This window comes from Anguilla anguilla, chromosome 18 (genome assembly GCF_013347855.1).
Source record: "Anguilla anguilla isolate fAngAng1 chromosome 18, fAngAng1.pri, whole genome shotgun sequence".
NCBI lineage: Eukaryota > Metazoa > Chordata > Actinopteri > Anguilliformes > Anguillidae > Anguilla > Anguilla anguilla.
In genome coordinates this window covers 1,815,018-1,836,423 of record NC_049218.1, presented here as the reverse complement: position 1 = coordinate 1,836,423, position 21,406 = coordinate 1,815,018, and the positions used below count along the sequence as shown (strand labels likewise).

The window sequence follows — 21,406 nt, the reverse complement described above, 5'->3', positions numbered from 1 at the left end:
CTCAAACAGCGTTAGCGTTGGGTCAAACGGCTCCTGCAGGCTCCGCTGTCCTCCGGTAACTTACAGCCGTAGCTCTGCCAGAGAGGGCAGTGCTAATAAACAAAAGCCCGACACTAAGGCCTGGATCAATCCATATTTGCCTTGACTACTTTTGTATTTATATGCCAAAGTTAGTGTTTTTATATGCCAAAGTTTATATGCCAAAGTTAGTTCAGCAATCAACAAAATGAACTGTGAAGATAAAAATTAAAAACATGCACTTGAAGTTAAGGATTTGATTGGAGTCCAAACCAAAGCGTTTTATGCATTCCTAAGACATATATCTGGCACATCCACTCCTTGGCAGAGTGTTGGCAGAGTGTGCCGGCTGACAGTTCTCTGAGCTCTTAACCCTTTGAAGAGTGGGTTTTTTGGAATGTTTATTTTTTCAGAGTTCTAAGTCCGTGTTCTAGAACTCCGTTGCTTTCAGTCTGCAGCAGTGATTGTGACATCAGAATTAGAATGTTCAGTTAAGAATAATCCTATCACAGTAATGATCTCACACCTTAAAGGGTTAAAGTTGACCACGCACAGGTGTGGGAGGAGCTGCTTTGCGCTCACCTGTCCGCGTGAGGTGAGCCGGGGCAGAGGAGGTCCCTGTTCTCCGGTGGACCCGCGCTCCCCTGACGCTCCGCCAGCTCTGCTGTAGCATCCATATCCTGTAACGGGAGAAACCACGCCCCTTTTTCACGGCTGAACAATGTGCCTGGCATCCCAGAGCTCGCGCTCGGAACCCTACTGATAATGGGCTCAAATGAACATGAAACTGAGCATAGAACTGAGAGAACCAAACACCCAAATAATACAGGGCATATACCTGTCAATAAAGAGACTATTGTATTGTTTATAATGTTAAAATCTGCCTTATATATGTTCTAGCATTATGTAGACCAATATTTCACATCAAAAAAATTATATGCTGTATTATTATATCATATACAGTACATTTGTCTGCTATATGAAATGTACTGTATGCAATATACAGTATATGGTCACCATATAAAATATCTGTTCTCACATGAAAACCACTTCAACAATGGACGTATAGATCCAAAAACATTCCATGCATACATTAAAAACTATTAATTAAACTATTCTACCTTAGAAACTAAAAATAGACAGATACAGAATTCATGCTCACCCCCTCTTTTGTTCTGCAGTGTTCTTCAATGGTCATAGAAACATGTTTTATAATAATAACGTATTATATGGATATCCAAAGCAAAACAGCATTGAACTCGACAGCTGTAAGCTGAGCACAGAGCGACAGGGCGTACTGTCTGAGTGCGCTGGTAAACGCACGCTCATTATTAAATCTCTCCAGGTCCCCCTTTTCCCATAAACTTGTAGGCTGGACCGCCAGCGTCCCTACGCCTGGCTCGGCCACTCCAGGTTCTGCCCCTCTGTCCCCTGCACACGATCACATGACCACCCCCTGCCCAATTACAGCCTGGGGACGATGCCCATGTGACAGCAGCTATTAAGCCCGGATGGAAAAATCTACGTGGAACAAACTGCGACATTTCAACCGACAGGCACGACAGGAGCCGTCTAAGTACGGACCTTCTTCACAGACAGAAACTACAGCGACGCCTTCGAATCCCGCTGAAACAGTTCGGCCATTCCAAGCCGAGTGTTTGTCAAAACTGGAAACAAACTTTATTAACACACGGCCCGCATTTACAGTAACAGTCTGTTTGAAGTGACCTTTGAGGAGATGTCCTCCCTATTTGTCAGCCACCCAGAAGATGTGACCACAGATGAACGTCATGGGTCAGTGACCGTTACTATGCCAGTACCGTCAGTGTTCACCATTACTCTCAGGATGGCTGAGATGGGGGGTGAGGGAGATGGACAGCCAATGAAATAGGAGCTGATTATGATGCATGTGTGCAGCCTTATTGAACAAAGGAATGAGGTGAATGAACAACTTAAAATACATCAAATCTAAGTAAAATACAAAAAGGCTATTATCTGACAATCTCTTTACTGATATCCAGAACACTAATGTTTAGCAGTAAGAAACAAACAAGACCAATGGTTCTGACCACGCTTCCTGCTATTGATAAGACATTATTTTTAATCTAGAGATGTAAAAATACATTTCTGCCCACCCGTCCCACCCACCCCTCAGCTGTGCCCGTCTTCAGCAGCGACACCTGTAGCGTGCGTATCATGGCTTCAAAACTGGTATCTCACAGCTTTCAAAGCTGAGCTGTAAACCAAACTCTGAACTTTTAAACAGGAAACATTGCTGTGTGTATTGTAAGGACTTCAGAGCTGTCATCCCTGGCATTTCAGTTTTACATTAAAGGCATACTATGCAGGATTTTTTAACCTGGCTGTGCTCCTGTGTTTACAATCAAAGAAGTCTCCAAGCCCACTCACCCCGAGTCCCCAACTTTGGCCATAATGCTACCTAAAGTAGCAAGCTGGATAGCCAGAGGTAACGTTACTTACATGTCCAACAGAAAACACACCAACTCCAACTTACTTTTCATGCCCTTTGTGAAGTTCAGTTTTTGAACAAGCCTTGTCAACTTTACCTCAGCAATTGCAGTAGCTAGTTACTGTAGCTACAAACGCTCTGCCGAAACCTGATCCCACCGCACAGGCTCTGCAGCCACACCCACCCCTCCCCACACAGCAGAGAGCGTCGCACCCAGAAACGTCCCAAACACATATCAGAAGGACAAACACAGGCAGAGGAGCACGGATTCAGCAAATATGCGCCAAGACAGAGACTGCCAGTGCACCATCGATATGATCGAACATGGCTATTTCATAATATTTTCAAGGTAAAAATCATATATAATGCCAAGACTAAATGGGCTCCAGAGCTTCTTATGTACTCTTATATCTTACGGCAGGTATACCTGGCAGAAGCCCTCCTGAAGGTCAGAGATGGGTCTGCAGCTGGATATCGGTTTTTCGGGCTGGAGGATCTGCTCTTGTCCTGGGCTCTCCACCCCTGACCTCTCCGCTCGAGGTGTGGCGTCTGTGAGGACCACACTGTCCTTCTCCGGCGGCTTCAGCCTGCTTGGGTCATCCCTGGGGGAGGGGGCAGGGGAGGGGGGGGGTGTCACAACCACTGGGGACAAATCCCTTAATCCAGACAACAAAAACATGTCACTAATCTGCCTTGGAGAAGCGGTGAACTGATCATGTGACACTACTGTGGCAGTTGAACAGGACGACCGGTTTATCACCAGGTAGATCATTCAACCTGGTCTGCTGGTTTGGCTCTGGTCAGTGGAATTCAAGCGGTTAATTCTACAGTTCTGAAGACAGGTTTATCACTGAAGGGAGACCATACCCAGTATAAAGTATGACAAGTCCATTATCCTGCTATCAGCTGATAAAGATACTCTACTTTAAAGGAAGTTAACTTTCTGGGTTTTCCAGAAATGTTTTTTCTTGCTTTATAGCCAGAATTTTGATGTGATGGTGAAACACAAATGCTGGATCTTCTGAACCACAGCTAAACCCATAAAGAGATTAGGGTAGGAGAGGCGGAGATAATATTTCGGTCAGAGTGTCTGTGACCATGACCAGGGGAGGGGGGGTGTCAGCCAATCACAGCTTACACTCTCAGGTATAAGTAGGCCAGCTTTGTCTGCCTCATGTCTGCAGCTCACTGAAGCCCTTCTCAAATTTCATAAGGTTTTAGCATGAGGAGAAAGGGATTATGAACTTACAGTAGAGCATTTGTGTAAATCACATATATGTATTTTTATTCACTTGGAGAAGTTTCACCTCTGATAAGTTTGTGCCTGTTGGAACAGAAACTTTTGTCTGCTTCTACAGTACAATTTATATTGTCCTCATCCACTTATTAGCATTCATGGCTGTCTCCATTTTAATTCAGTTCTCCGTGTGCACCTGTCAATCCTGAGCTTGTTTCCGGTCAGGTGATCAGTACATGCCAATATCCTGTTTCCTTATTGGCTGAGGTCATCAGAACATGCCACTATCCTGTTTCCTTATTGGCTGAGGTCATCAAAACATGCCAGTATCCTGTTTCCTTATTAACTGAACCATACCACATAATGTAGAATTGGGTAATTTTAATGTATAATCCTGTCAGCCAGGCCTGCTTTTTATTCACCAAGTATAGGTGATTATTGATGTTGCCTTCAACAGATTGTAAAAATCTGACATAGCAGCGATTGTGAATTATGACAAGGACACATGATTAGATAAGAGGGCAGTTCTAAAAGGAATGAGTACACACAGAGCTGAGACACTCTTCATTATTTCAGCAAACAGGCAGTTCAGTAGTTCAGCCTTTGAAACACCACTAACCACTGTATTCTAGTGGTACAGCAATGATGACCATGATCTCACTGTTTGCAAGAAAACCTCATACTGGGGTCATTTTTACAGATTTATAATTTGGTAAGGATCAGAATATTTAATAAGAAGGTATCTAAATTAATTTCACACAAGAATCATCTGCCACAAATCAGGTATTCCTCACCAAGTACCAAATGGTACTCATAACAAATGTTTAGTGTAAGTAAATACACAGTACAGGATCTATTCGACCCAAATACCAAAAACAATTAACTCAAATATAACACTAAATCTATAGTATACAGATTTATAGAGTATATGTCTGTTCAATGCATAATGTGTGGGTCCATATACTGTATGCTATTTGATTGACACTCTATGCATCCTGTGCAAACACACATCAGACATGGCTGAAAAACAAGGCATGTTTGGGATATTTTATTAAATCTCTGGGCTCTGTGCAGAGCGGCTCACGTGAACCACCTTGTGGACAATAAAGGGTAGTACAACTATTTTGAGGCCCAGAACCAGGAATTGATTTACCACCGCATTTACAATCCACAGGCCTGTAATCTCCTCTCAGGTTCTGCTCTAACACATCCTTGGCAGATTGTCAGTCACCATGTTGCCTGGGTCATGTAGTTGTAAAAGAGTAATTTTAGCCGTTAGTCTGCGTGCACACAATACTGCAGGAGCACAGTTTGTAGGTTAACGATGTCCACAGAGTGCTCAGTCCAGAGCTGGAGTCTGTTATGCAGCTGTTCCCCATGTGATGGGGTTTAAACCATGACACTTCTTCATTTTAAACACTTTACCTAATTCCTGGCATTTTACAGCATTCGCTGAGCTGAGACCAGGTTATCCACTACACTGTGTCACAGCCTGTCTCTCTCTCCTCTCACACACATACACAAACACACTCTCTCTCTCACACACACACACACTCTCACAGACCCACAAACTCTATTTCCTCTGCTCTGTCTCTCATTAACACACACACACACACACACACACACACACACACACACACACACACACACACACACACACACACACACACTCTGCTATTAATCAGGGGGTACAGGTGAATGACAGGGCACATGCAGGCCCACACCAGCAGTTCATACACGCACAGAACCGGCCGCTGGCATACACACTCTATGCATTCATTTAGGGCCACACCCATCCCCGGGCCACAAGCTTTTATGTGACTCAGTGATTCATGTCGGAGCACTTTGGAGCCACAACAAGACACGTGCAGAACTGCCTCGCTGGGCTGGTATTCCAGATTAAATCTGTGTGTGCAGTGAGGAGACAAGGTTCCAGTGTCAGCCACATCCCATCTGGTATCCCCGAGCGACACTGCAAAGCCCAAAATATCAGCCTGACCCCTGGATTAACATGAGCATCTTAACAAGCATCTTGTTGGACTGATCGTTACTCAGACAATACATAAAATATCAAAAACACACAGGAAGCAAGTGTGAACAAGACACTGTGATAAGACATCTTTCGGATATAAACTCTTGTACGTTTGTAAACTGTCCTGAACTGATGAGAGGGGAACTGCAACAATGACACAAGTCAACAGTTATTAAAAGCCATTCCAATTTAAGGGAGAGGGAAAAAATAGGCATATAAAAAGCCTGTTGAAAAGAGAAAAGAATTGGGAACATAAACTGAAGGAAGGATTGGGGGACGTACCTTGTTATCTGGAATGGTGTCAGGACCGGATGGGAGGTGTCAGACAACAATGTCTCAGCTGTGTTAAGCACTTGTGTCTTAGCTGTGTTAAGCACTTGTGCCTTAGCTGTGTTAAGCATTTTTGTTTCAGCTGTGTTAAGCACTTGTGCCTTAGCTGTGTTAAGCATTTTGGTTTCAGCTGTGTTAAGTACTAGTATCTCAGCTGTGCCTGGCAACGATGTCTCAGCTGTGTTAAGCACTAGTGTCTCAGCTGTGTTAAGCACTTGTGCCTTAGCTGTGTTAAGCATTTTTGTTTCAGCTGTGTTAAGCACTTGTGTCTCAGCTGTGTTAAGCACTTGTGCCTTAGCTGTGTTAAGCATTTTTGTTTCAGCTGTGTTAAGCACTAGTATCTCAGCTGTGCCTGGCAACGATGTCTCAGCTGTGTTAAGCACTAGTGTCTCAGCTGTGCCTGGCAACGATGTCTCAGCTGTGTTAAGCACATGTGTCTCAGCTGTGTTAAGCTCTACTATCTCAGCTGTGCCTGGCAGCTGTGCTTCAGCTGAGCTCTCATAGGGCCAAACTGAGGGGATGGGGTCAATGGCCTTCTCCTGCAACAAAAGCAGGGTTGGCTTTCACAGGCAGAAGAGCACACACAGACTCAACACATACACAGGTTCTAACACACAAACACAGATTAAATACATTTTTTGGCAGTATCTGTTTTCATGCTGATATAACACACTGAGCTGTGCTGAGCGGCAGCGCTGCCACACACAGACAGGTAAATGCTCACCTGAGGGGTGGACAGAGCGAGCAGGGCAGGGGGTGGAGAGGGCGTGTCCAGGGCCCCCCCCAGGAGGAAGGAGAGGTTGTGCAGTAAATGGCAAACCAGCGCATTGCACAGGGTCTGCTCCTCCAGCATCCTGGGGCTCTGAGGAACACTGCAAGCACAGACACACCCGCTCTACTGACTGAACACTGCAGGCACAGACACATCCGCTCTACTGACCGAACACTGCAGGCACAGACACACCCGCTCTCCTAAACGAAGGCCAAATATACACTAATACTTTTTTTAGTACTACAGTCTTTTGTTTCTTTGTTCAGTTTCTATTTATTCCTTCCTGCTTTCATCCTCAGATAACCCTTATTGTCCATCACACATTTAGTGCATCACAATCATTTTCTCTTCAGAACACTCAGTGCCTTTACAAAGAGGAAAATTCATGCCATTTGTAATGTTAGTTACGACAAAAACAAAATCCAAATTGCTGAGTCATGCTTTTAACCATCCCCAAATGACCGTAAATGTCATTTGACACACGTGCCTGTTGAATGTCTTCCATCCGTCTTTATTAATTTATCCCATGCCATTGAAATATAAACTTACTGGAACAGGCAGGGGCCGAAGATTGTGGCCAGGTTTTCCACCGACATGTGATTGACCTGGCTGTGGGAGGCCACCTTCAGCAGGAAGTGACATACGTAAGACAGGATGTTGTGGTTGTCTTCAGGTAGACCGCTCAGCTGCTCCTTCAACATATGGTTCAGAGCCCGTTCATCTGTACACTCTGCGACACACACACACACACACATATTATACTTTCAGTATGACTTGTATTCCAGTACAGGTAATTTCCTTTACTCTAAAAGCATGCTATGTGACATACTGAAGCTAAACAGCTATAATGTGTACTGAAGCTAAATGATGAGATGTGCCTGTTTTATGAATGGTCAATGCATGGTGTAGTGAAGCTAAATGGCTATATTGTGTCTGTTTGTAAGAGTGATTTGAGGTGAAGTTGGAATGTGTCAGTCTGTCAGTATGAGCAACCCAGTGCTGTACTGACCTGCTGAAGCTGAGCAGCGTGCCTGCGTGTGTGACCGGGAGGTGGGGGGCGACGGGTTCGGTTCTGTACCTCTGAAGCAGCGGACCATCTCGACGCGCTGGGCTTCAGGAATGACGGCCTGGGGAAGCTCCCTCAGGAACAGCTTCAGCAGGGAGGCCACGCTCGGGACGTCACCAGCCGCGCCCACTTCCACGGCCTCGCCGCGGTCACACCGGGCCTTCAGGAGGCCGGTCTTCAGCACTGCGCCGCCCAGGCGGAACAGCCCCCTCTGCTGGAGGGCTAGGGGAACGGCGGGGGGAAACCGTTTTTTACAGAAATGGCAGCAATACGCATAGTGTTTCATGGGGTAAGGCACACGCATGCCTGCCTGCTGTCATCAGCAATGAGCAATGATATACAAACACACAATCACGCACACAAACACGCAAGCACACACACACAAACATGCACGCACACACACAAACACACACACACAAACATGCACGCACACACATGCGCATGCACGCGCACACACACAAACACACACGCACATAAACACGCACACACAAACATGCACGCACACACGCACACACAGAGGCTGAACTCCCCTACAGAAAGAACGTATGCCAGCGTTGTCACAGTGTGACCCAGTGAAATAAGCAGTGAATCCGCACCGTGCTTCTCCAGGAACTCCACCATCTCCCTCAGCACCCAGGGAAGGCCGCACACCAGCTGCCCAGTCTCTCTCATCACCGGCAGGGAGACACCAAAGACCGGTCCCAAGCGCACACCGCACGGCTCGGGCTGGATCTTCCGGCTGGGCTTCTTGATTCTGGAGGATGAACCCGCCTTCTGTGGCACGACAAGAAACAGCAATGAGAGTTAATGAATAACTATCGCCTCACAGCAAGAAGGTCCCAGGTTCGAATCCGGCCTGGGCCTTTCTGTGGGGAGTTTGCATCTTCTCCCTGTGGCCGCGTGGGTTTCCTCCGGGTACTCCGGTTTTCCTCTCACAGTCCAAAGACATGCAGGTTAGGCTAACTGGAGACTCTAAATCACCCATGTGTATAAGTACGTGAGTGAATGGTGAGTGAATGGTGAGTGAATGGTGAGTGAATGGTGTGTGCCCTGCGATAGATTGGTGGCTTGTCCCGGGTGTGTACCTGCCTCTTGCCCAATGCACACTGGGTTAGACTGCAGTACTCCCCACGACCCTGCCCAGGATGACCGGCTATAGATAATGGATGGATGAATGGATAATTTCTGCCTTTCTACCTACCTCAAAGACTTGGCCTTCAGATAAATAGGTATTTGCTTATATACTGTAAGCAGATGTATCCCATAATTACTTTTCACCTCTTGACTCACATAAGGCAGGTAACCAGGATATGCAGTGCTGTTCTGCAAGGTGTACATGTATTCAGAGATGCTAACCATTACATATTTCTATATAGCACTTTGAAATTCCAATATAAATACATACAAAATGACAATAGGCCCATAAAGTGTCTCTGAGATTTGACAATTTACATAGAGAAATAATATTTTTATTTATAAATATACCAATTTGACATTTCGATTTGACAAGCAAATATGGCTCAGTCATATTGAAGGAGCAATATAGCCTACGTTTCCTCTTGTTTGAGAGATATATCTTAAAAAGGGATGCTTCCATAATTACTGGACGTTTTAAACAAATTTCTTGCTAAATATATGCTTGCCTCTGCTACCCCACCGAAGTTCAAGTAGCCTACTTTTGTGGTCAAACGCAAACCCTTTCCCCATTAATAGGCTTACCAACTTCCGCCTAATGCTATGTAAGTTAACTTAAATTAAAGCTGTTTTCAGAGATTTACCACAAAACGTTCTCTCGCCCCAAAACGTTCTATGTGTGGCTTAATAGACAAAACAAAATACCGATTTGCAATATATATTCACTGTTATGTCACTATAAATATCGTTACCAAGAGCAAGAAGATGCAGCCAATCTTAGCTGGTGCATGAACCTTTCGAAGAATGATGCGCCACCTGTCTAAACGGGCTAGCAAGGTTCTGCACGAATATACTGCACCTGCAATAGAAACGGTAATGTTGCTACGTATAAAAATGAACTTACAAAGATTGCGAATGAGGCACCTGCTCCCATTTTAATCTTGTAAACCACGACGCTCCATTCCCACGAAGGAGGGGTGTCTCTCTCCTTTCCAGCAACGTCCCTCCCGGAACATCAAATACTAATCGTATCGTAACGCTCTTTTGTTACTTTGATTTTTTTCTCGCACCAGAAAGTTACACTTGTGTGTAATTTGCTATAAGAGGCCATTAGAATAAAATACCGCAAAACGTCATCAGAGCAGAACCAGGATAATGCTATTTTATCTAGTTTAGCTATATTTGTTTACACGTTGCTATCCATGTGACCAAATAGTCACACTTTGTTTATGTATCCATGGTGATAAGCTATATGGTGAGCGTAGGGTACAGTCAGCAAATTATGCAGCTTGCCGCTTCGGATAAATATAGTTTGTACTGAAACTACATGACACAAGTTTCAAATGATGAGCAGGCGAAAATGTAGGTTAGTTAGGGGTTTAATAAGCGCAAATGAATATTGAATAGTAGCGGCATCATTTACAGTAACCTTAAACACCTAGTCTATTATAGCCAACCTTTATTATTTTTATTTCAAGGTAGCTATTTTGAACAGCTCATTACCCTAATTGGCACTTGGTTGTAGCAACGCACACAGCTTCCTTCAATTAAATGGTACTAACAGTACAGACAGTAGAGGCAAGAGTATAAAGCCTAATCTATAAATCAGAGCAAAGTTTTAGAGAATCATTAGGTGAATGGTTAAAATAAATAGGCCTAAATAAAAAATAAAAACATCCTACTTAACACTGCATTGCTCTCACAAACATCAAACAGCATCTGAATGGAAAGAAACAATCTAGGCATTTTTGCATTTTAATTTTTTGATATATAATATATTAAATTATATCAAATACATTTTCATTAATTTAATTCACCACGGCTGTTGAACAAGGATTATTTATGAAGCATTTGAATGAAAAATCATACATGGGGTTATTTTTCACCCAGTGATTATTATTAATGAGTTATTTTTCACGTGTTAGATGGAAAAATTGTCAATTATAATTATATTTTAAAACAATTTCTCCTGTTGTCCACTGATATACACATTATCACGTCTGTCCTGGGTTTTTTGTTTACATTTGTCTCTGCTGCGTGTGTATCTCCCTCTTCCTGTTCATCATCTGCGTTTCCGCCTCAGGTTACTCTGTTTGAAAAAACCGCCATTTTGCCACTTGCCAGTGGAGACTACCTCTTCAAACTCGATGCTTGGTGTTTTGTTTATAGTTATCGCTTTGTTGGACGTCACGTATTTGACCCTGTTTAGTTTAATTCCGATTCTCTCGTGGCCCCTCTGCTTTGTTTGCTGATTGAATTTCGTAATTCACCACTTTTTGTTCGTTTGTTTGTTTGTTTTTTAACCGTTTTGGCTTCCGCTCTCAGTATAGTGACTTCAGTATGATTGGGTATCGTGAGAGTTCAAAATTTACAAATCTCGGAATTCGTTAATAAATGTACGTTTCCATTCCGGTGCTTATCGAATCCTGAAAATGTATTCATAATTTGAAACAACTGCCAGGAACTGGTGCTCTTACTTCTACCTCTGTGTTTACGCAATACGGACGCATGGACGCGCCTGTAATAGGCTACGCCCCCACGATAGGGGAAAACGATAAATTGCTCTTCATATAGTTAGTATGAGCAGTCAGGGGATTATCAAGATTATAAAAATGTACAAATAACAAAGCCAAGAACTCTGATTTTAAATTGTATGCCGTCCCGTGTAAGAAGACTGAGCTAATGAGGGGGAACAAGTTGATTCAGGAAATGTGTTGTGAGGGGAAAGATTTTTATATTTATACTGACAGACACATTTGTTGTAAATGATCTATTTTGTCCCTGGTAAGTACTTAGCTTTCTTTTGCTGTGGCTAAGAGGCTGTGTCAGAAATGGTCATTTGTATGTTTTATTCGTTTTTTTTTGTTGTTGTTTGTTTTTTAAAGATGTGATATGACATGTAACTGCATTGCTAGCAACATTGCATATCACACCACATCATAAGGAAACAGCTACCTAGCTAATGTTATTATACTTACTTGGCTGTTTTTATCTAACATGGTTTGAACAAACTTTATTAGCTATAATAGACCTAATAACATTAGTTAAAATCATCTTTTTGCACACAGAATTTCAGATTTCAGATTACAGCCCCCCACACAATGACGTTTTGGCATATTTATAGTCTTGATAATCCACCAACTTTTAATATTAACTTTATGGAGTGCAACAGGTTGTTCTCCCTTGAGTATGGCCTTCATTGGAGAATTAGCAAAAATTCCATACAGACATTAGGAAGATTTTTTTTACAGAGAGTAGGGGAGAGTGGGGGAAATATAACACTGGGTAAAATGCAACACAGACCTTTTAGGTAGATGCATCGAGCTTGAACGACGAATTTCAGGTTAAACGCGCAGAATTACCATCCCTGTCTCTCCAACGAACGGTGGGTGTGTTCAAGAAATATTTTGGGACATATTGCCAAAAGTCTGTTTTGGCTGTATGCAAGTGAATTTTTTTTTACTGGAAGTGTTTTTCGGCTACTGTATTGTGTGTGTATGTCAAGGGGTCCAAATGTGTGTAATCGTAAACAGTCTTTTAGTGACTAACAGACCGCATTGTTCTGACTTCCCGACACATCTTTTTAGCCACTGATAGAGCTGTATGGATTGAACAGACATTATACAGGAATCAGAGAAAAATGTACAGTCTTGTGATAGATTTTCACTGATGTAGGTAGGCCACGAAAAACCTAAATGTAACCAAGAAATAAATGAAAGACTGTTTGTATCATATAACATGGAATTGTATTGAATTGCCTTACTTCAGGTATACCCTGCGCCGTGTTAGTTCTTACCCCAACCTTGGGGTTAAATGAAACATTTCAATCTCTGTACTTTTGGTCAGATTGCTAGTGTAATCATGGCCAAGGGGTGTATGTTATTTGTATTAAAAATGATTAATGTATCTCTAGTAATATTTTCAGAACTTAGCCAAATACTAAAACGGTTATGATCCCGCTGTCCCCTAGTCAATGCATGGAATAGCCTGCCAGGTACGCAGTAGAGGCAGAGACTTGGGGGATTTTCAAGACCAGGCTTGATACGGTGTTAGATACAATCTAGTCTGTAGATAATCAGAGCACTAGGTACAGAGCGTTTTAGTCTGGAAAATGGTGATCATTATTGGGCTAAATTGTCTGTTCTCATCGTTATGTTATGTTATGTGTGACACGTTATGCACTCTATTTTACTTTTTTTTTTAACCAAAATAACTATTTACTAAATCTGCTGAAATTAAGGTGTTTTTCTTTCTTTCTTTCTTTTTTTTTTTTTTTTTTTTTTGCATACAACACATTTTGGTTTCTTTTCATACTCCAAAAATACAACAAGAGTTGGAACCAGGATTCGATAAGAATCAGATTTGATAAGCAGAATTGGAATGGTAGATGGAATCTATTATATGTAAATACCCAACTCTAGACTCCAGTTGGTTAGTGTGTTCCCAGCTGGACTACAAATCCTTCCATTGGGACACAACTTTATTTTGCTTGGTTATTTTTTCCTTTGTTATTTTTGAAGGTGACTCTGGGTGCAATTTAAAATCTCTGTTGGGGGTATGCTATTCTGACTTTTGGTCCCTAACTACAGGCTAATTGTGCTGAAGTTCAGCGTTTAAAGTCGCCCTGTGGTCCAGTAACCCGTCAAAGACTACAGGCAGCTTTAGGTAGTGCTGGATAGTCAGTCTGCAGTACCATTGTTACACTTTCACCACTCAATTCTGTTATCCTACATCCTGTAACAGTCTGCCCCAAGACCAGGTTGTAACACATTTTTCATTATACATTTCTTCAAAAACATTCCGTTGCAAATATTTCAATATTTTCTCCTTTGACCTCTCCCTACAACACTCTCCTCCAACCCACAAGGCAGGCAACCTCCTAGACCTGATCTTCCTGAGGACCTGCTCCAGCTCCAATCTTACGGTTACCCCCCTGCATACGTCTGACCATCATTTCATCTCCTTCTCCCTCCCCCTCTCTCCACACCCTCCCTCTCCCCCTCCCATCCCCACTGTCACTGTCCGCCGTAACCTCCGCTGCCTATCACCCTCTTCTCTTGCTCCCAGAGTGACTGCTTCCCTCCCCCCTCTTCAATCATTTTCCAAGCTCCCCACTAACTCTGCATCCTCCACCCTGACGTCATCTCTCTCCTCAGCACTCGACTCCCTATGCCCCTTCGTCCCTAGGCCAGCACGTTCATCCCCTCCCAGTCCATGGATGTCTGACATCCTACGCACCTCCAGGGCCACCCTCCGTGCTGCTGAGAGGAAGTGGGCCAAATCCAGGGACCCATCTGACCTCTCAGCCTATCAGTCTCTCCTGACAGAGTTCTCTTCTTCTGTCACTGCCGCTAAGGCAAAATTCTACCAAACCAAAATTCATAACTCCATTTCTAAGCCTCGTCAATTTTTCTCTATTTTCTCTTCTCTCCTCAGCGTGCCACCTCCTCCACCCCAGTCTTCCTTCACTGCAGATGACTTTGCAGCATTCTTTGACGAAAAGATTGCAGACATCCGCAGCTCCTTTGCCCCCTCTGCGTCCTCCGCCCCCTCTGCGTCCTCCGCCCCCCGTTTCTCCACATTTTCTCTCCTCTCAGACACTGAAGTCTCCCAGCTTCTACTCACCCACCGCCCTACCATCTGCGCCCTCGAACCTATCCCCTCATCTCTCCTTCAAGCAATCACACCAGACATCCTCCCTTTTGTCGCCTCCCTCGTGAACTCATCCCTATCTTCTGGATGTTTCCCCTCATCCTTCAAGAAGGCCCACATCACCCCGCTGCTGAAGAAACCCACACTAGATCCTTCAGTCATTCAGAACTACCGCCCGGTATCTCTCCTCCCTTTCCTATCCAAAACACTTGAACGTGCTGCATCTAACCAGCTCTCTGCTTTCTTCTCTGAGAACAACCTGCTTGATCCCCACCAGTCTGGCTTCAGGCCTGGCCACTCGACTGAGACTGCACTCCTCTCGGTCAGTGAGTCACTCCATGCCGCACGAGCAGCCTCCCTCTCCTCTGTCCTGATTCTTCTAGACCTCTCCGCTGCATTTGACACTGTGGACCACTCTACCCTCCTGTCCTCCCTGGCAGCAACAGGGATCCGCGGCACAGTCCTTGACTGGATTGAGTCCTACCTCTCTGACCGCTCCTTCCAGGTTGCCTGGGCGGGTAAGGTATCACCACCCCGTCCCCTCACCACCGGAGTTCCCCAGGGCTCAGTCCTTGGTCCCCTTCTCTTCTCCATGTACACCAGATCCCTTGGCCCTGTAATATCTGCCCATGGCTTGTCCTATCATTCCTATGCCGACAACACGCAACTCTTTCTCTCCTTCTCCCCATCGGACACACAGGTCCCTGCCCGCATCTCCGCTTGCCTGAGGGACATACAGAGCTGGATGGACAATCACAACCTAAAGCTCAACCCGGGAAAGACGGAGCTAATCTTTATTCCTGCTCTAACCTCTCCCCTCCTCGACTTTTCCATTTCCTTAGGGGACACCGTAGTGACATCATCACCCTGCGCCAAGAATCTCGGAGTGATGATGGACAACAGGCTGTCCCTCTCCAACAACATTGCAGCAGTAACCTGGGCATGCAGATTTTTCCTATACAACATCCGCAGAATCCGCCCCTTTCTCACCACCTACTCAACCCAGCTCCTGGTCCAAGCAATGGTTCTATCCCGCCTGGACTACTGCAACTCTCTTCTGGCTGGACTACCGGCATCTGCCACCAGACCCCTGCAGCTCATTCAGAATGCTGCGGCTCGTCTGGTCTTCAACCTCCCCAGACACTCCCACGTAACTCCCCTGCTCACTACCCTCCACTATCTGCCTGTTATAGCTCGCATCAAATTCAAAACATTGGTCCTACCATACCAGGCAGTCAAGGGATCAGCCCCAGCATACCTTCACAAGATATTCAAACCCTACATGCCAGCCAGATCCCTCCGTTCTGCTACCTCAGGACGCCTAGCACCTCCCCCTCTTCGCACCTGCACTTCCAGAACACGTCTCCTGTCTGTTCTGGCCCCACGATGGTGGAATGACCTCCCTGTGGAGGTCAGAACAGCTGAGACTGTGACCCATTTCAAACGACGACTGAAGTCCCACCTCTTCAGGCTGCACCTCTCCCCATCCCTCCCTTCCCCCCTGTAAATGACTAAACTTAGGGTTGTAACTAGGCAGCTGTTTCATAGGTGACTTAGGCGCATCAACTGTCTTAACGACTACTTGTATTTTTATTTATTTTTATTTTTCCATAGATTGCGTTGTTGCCGTTCTCGTTGTTAGTGTTAATCAGTTTAATCATCAGGGTCCAAGTTGAGTTCCCTGTACTTGGACCGGTACTTCTCTCTAGGGGTTTCGTCATACTTGTTCCTGGTTATGGTTATACACTTTGTTGTACGTCGCTCTGGATAAGAGCGTCTGCCAAATGCCTGTAATGTAATGTAATGTAATGTAATTTCATCCTGGTTTTTATGAAAACTTAATTTCCTATCCTAATGCATAAAACATTACAAGTTTTTTTTTCTTCAATTTTTGGGAAATAGTATGTATTTTCCTGCCTTCATTACAAAATTACTGAAACCCATTTCCATACATTTATTTAACTGTGGTTATTACATAAACGTGATCCATCGGCGTGAAAAAAAAAGGCAATTCATTTTTAGACTATTGGGGCAGAAGACTATAGCCTTGTCTAATTTGGTATTTTTGCTATTTTACACTGAAACACATTATTCATCGTAAATGTCTTCCAACACATTTATGTGCATTTATATGCAACATCTATTGCTGTTAAATCAACATTGTTCATGATACAGTGGCATCCATACATACCATTTTTCCATTTTTGGGACATAAGGCTACAGGTTTGTTTATTTTGCAATTGTCCGCTGAAATACATTTTTCATTTATATGTATTTATTTCTCTATGACTGTTAAAGCAAGATGATTAATGATCCACTGGCAACATGCCATTTTTTAATTTTTGACATTTTTTCCACTTTTGGGACATGAGAGTCTATGCTTATGTATTTTGCCATTTTCCATGAAAATGCTTTATTGATCATAAAATTCTTAAAACACATTATAATTCATTTATTTCACCACAGGTGTATTATAAATATGATTTCCAATCCCTCAGTATCAAAAAATAGGCATTTGTGAATAGTTGCCACTTTTGACCTCATTTGGACATAAGACTATATAGTCTTATGTATTTTGCCATTTTCCATGAAAATACTTTATTGATCATAAAATTCTTAAAACACATTATAATTCATTTATTTCACCACAGCTACACTATAATCGTGATTTCCCATCCATCTGTACCAAAGAAAGGCATTTTGAATTTTTCCATAAAAACACTTTATTGATCATAAAAGTCTTAAAACACATTATAATTCATTTATTTCACCACAGGTGTATTATAAATATGATTTCCAATCCCTCAGTATCAAAAAATAGGCATTTGTGAATAGTTGCCACTTTTGACCTCATTTGGACATAAGACTATAGTCTTATGTATTTTGCCATTTTCCATGAAAATACTTTATTGATCATAAAATTCTTAAAACACATTATAATTCATTTATTTCACCACAGCTACACTATAATCGTGATTTCCCATCCATCTGTACCAAAGAAAGGCATTTTGAATTTTTCCATAAAAACAGTTTATTGATCATAAAAGTCTAAAAAACACATTATAATTCATTTATTTCACCACATGTGTATGATAAATATGATTTCCATTTTACCAGTACCAAAAAATAGGCATTTGTGAATAGTTGCCACTTTTGACCTCATTTGGACATAAGACTATAGTCTTATGTATTTTGCCATTTTCCATGAAAATACTTTATTGATCATAAAATTCTTAAAACACATTATAATTCATTTATTTCACCACAGCTACACTATAATCGTGATTTCCCATCCATCTGTACCAAAGAAAGGCATTTTGAATTTTTCCATAAAAACAGTTTATTGATCATAAAAGTCTAAAAAACACATTATAATTCATTTATTTCACCACATGTGTATGATAAATATGATTTCCATTTTACCAGTACCAAAAAATAGGCATTTGTGAATAGTTGCCACTTTTGACCTCATTTGGACATAAGACTATAGTCTTATGTATTTTGCCATTTTCCATGAAAATACTTTATTGATCATAAAATTCATAAAACACATTATAATTCATTTATTTCACCACAGCTACACTATAATCGTGATTTCCCATCCATCTGTACCAAAGAAAAGCATTTTGATTTTTTCCATAAAAACACTTTATTGATCATAAAAGTCTTAAAACACATTATAATTCATTTATTTCACCACAGGTGTATGATAAATATGATTTCCAATCCCTCAGTATCAAAAAATAGGCATTTGTGAATCGTTGCCACTTTTGACCTCATTTGGACATAAGACTATAGTCTTATGTATTTTGCCATTTTCCATGAAAATACTTTATTGATCATAAAATTCTTAAAACACATTATAATTCATTTATTTCACCACAGCTACACTATAATCGTGATTTCCCATCCATCTGTACCAAAGAAAGGCATTTTGAATTTTTCCATAAAAACACTTTATTGATCATAAAAGTCTTAAAACACATTATAATTCATTTATTTCACCACAGGTGTATGATAAATATGATTTCCATTTTACCAGTACCAAAAAATAGGCATTTGTGAATAGTTGCCACTTTTGACCTCATTTGGACATAAGACTATAGTCTTATGTATTTTGCCATTTTCCATGAAAATACTTTATTGATCATAAAATTCTTAAAACACATTATAATTCATTTATTTCACCACAGCTACACTATAATCGTGATTTCCCATCCATCTGTACCAAAGAAAGGCATTTTGAATTTTTCCATAAAAACACTTTGTTGATCATAAAAGTCTTAAAACACATTATAATTCATTTATTTCACCACAGGTGTATTATAAATATGATTTCCATTTTACCAGTACCAAAAAATAGGCATTTGTGAATAGTTGCCACTTTTGACCTCATTTGGACATAAGACTATAGTCTTATGTATTTTGCCATTTTCCATGAAAATACTTTATTGATCATAAAATTCATAAAACACATTATAATTCATTTATTTCACCACAGCTACACTATAATCGTGATTTCCCATCCATCTGTACCAAAGAAAAGCATTTTGATTTTTTCCATAAAAACACTTTATTGATCATAAAAGTCTTAAAACACATTATAATTCATTTATTTCACCACAGGTGTATGATAAATATGATTTCCAATCCCTCAGTATCAAAAAATAGGCATTTGTGAATCGTTGCCACTTTTGACCTCATTTGGACATAATGTATTTTGCCATTTTCCATGAAAATACTTTATTGATCATAAAATTCTTAAAACACATTATAATTCATTTATTTCACCACAGCTACACTATAATCGTGATTTCCCATCCATCTGTACCAAAGAAAGGCATTTTGAATTTTTCCATAAAAACACTTTATTGATCATAAAAGTCTTAAAACACATTATAATTCATTTATTTCACCACAGGTGTATTATAAATATGATTTCCATTTTACCAGTACCAAAAAATAGGCATTTGTGAATAGTTGCCACTTTTGACCTCATTTGGACATAAGACTATAGTCTTATGTATTTTGCCATTTTCCATGAAAATACTTTATTGATCATAAAATTCTTAAAACACATTAGAATTCATTTATTTCACCACAGCTACACTATAATCGTGATTTCCCATCCATCTGTACCAAAGAAAGGCATTTTGAATTTTTCCATAAAAACACTTTATTGATCATAAAAGTCTTAAAACACATTATAATTCATTTATTTCACCACAGGTGTATTATAAATATGATTTCCATTTTACCAGTACCAAAAAATAGGCATTTGTGAATAGTTGCCACTTTTGACCTCATTTGGACATAAGACTATAGTCTTATGTATTTTGCCATTTTCCATGAAAATACTTTATTGATCATAAAATTCTTAAAACACATTAGAATTCATTTATTTCACCACAGCTACACTATAATCGTGATTTCCCATCCATCTGTACCAAAGAAAGGCATTTTGAATTTTTCCATAAAAACAGTTTATTGATCATAAAAGTCTTAAAACACATTATAATTCATTTATTTCACCACAGGTGTATTATAAATATGATTTCCATTTTACCAGTACCAAAAAATAGGCATTTGTGAATAGTTGCCACTTTTGACCTCATTTGGACATAAGACTATATATAGTCTTATATATTTTGCCATTTTCCATGAAAATACTTTATTGATCATAAAATTCTTAAAACACATTATAATTCATTTATTTCACCACAGCTACACTATACTCGTGATTTCCCATCCATATGTACCAAAGAAAGGCATTTTGAATTTTTCCATAAAAACACTTTATTGATCATAAAAGTCTTAAAACACATTATAATTCATTTATTTCACCACAGGTGTATTATAAATATGATTTCCATTTTACCAGTACCAAAAAATAGGCATTTGTGAATAGTTGCCACTTTTGACCTCATTTGGACATAAGACTATAGTCTTATGTATTTTGCCATTTTCCATGAAAATACTTTATTGATCATAAAATTCTTAAAACACATTATAATTCATTTATTTCACCACAGCTACACTATAATCGTGATTTCCCATCCATCTGTACCAAAAAAAGGCATTTTGAATTTTTCCATAAAAACACTTTATTGATCATAAAAGTCTTAAAACACATTATAATTCATTTATTTCACCACAGGTGTATGATAAATATGATTTCCATTTTACCAGTACCAAAAAATAGGCATTTGTGAATAGTTGCCACTTTTGACCTCATTTGGACATAAGACTATAGTCTTATGTATTTTGCCATTTTCCATGAAAATACTTTATTGATCATAAAATTCATAAAACACATTATAATTCATTTATTTCACCACAGCTACACTAGAATCGTGATTTCCCATCCATCTGTACCAAAGAAAAGCATTTTGATTTTTTCCATAAAAACACTTTATTCATCATAAAAGTCTTAAAACACATTATAATTCATTTATTTCACCACAGGTGTATTATAAATATGATTTCCATTTTACCAGTACCAAAAAATAGGCATTTGTGAATAGTTGCCACTTTTGACCTCATTTGGACATAAGACTATAGTCTTATGTATTTTGCCATTTTCCATGAAATACTTTATTGATCATAAAATTCTTAAAACACATTATAATTCATTTATTTCACCACAGCTACACTATAATCGTGATTTCCCATCCATCTGTACCAAAGAAAGGCAT

At 40.8% G+C, this 21,406-nt stretch overlaps 1 protein-coding gene across 1 annotated transcript; it reads right to left on the bottom strand.

Moving 5' to 3' along the window:
• Nucleotides 1-596: 596 nt before the first annotated feature.
• LOC118218313 (mental retardation GTPase activating protein homolog 3-like) lies at nucleotides 597-10,284 on the bottom strand. Its single transcript, XM_035400905.1, has 8 exons — nucleotides 9,964-10,284; nucleotides 8,522-8,699; nucleotides 7,938-8,147; nucleotides 7,409-7,589; nucleotides 6,812-6,959; nucleotides 6,040-6,626; nucleotides 2,916-3,090; nucleotides 597-698 (listed from the first exon to the last, which is right to left on the bottom strand). Exons 1-8 carry the CDS (start codon nucleotides 9,991-9,993, stop codon nucleotides 597-599), a joined length of 1,611 nt encoding a protein of 536 aa, XP_035256796.1. The 5' UTR covers nucleotides 9,994-10,284.
• Nucleotides 10,285-21,406: the final 11,122 nt, after the last annotated feature.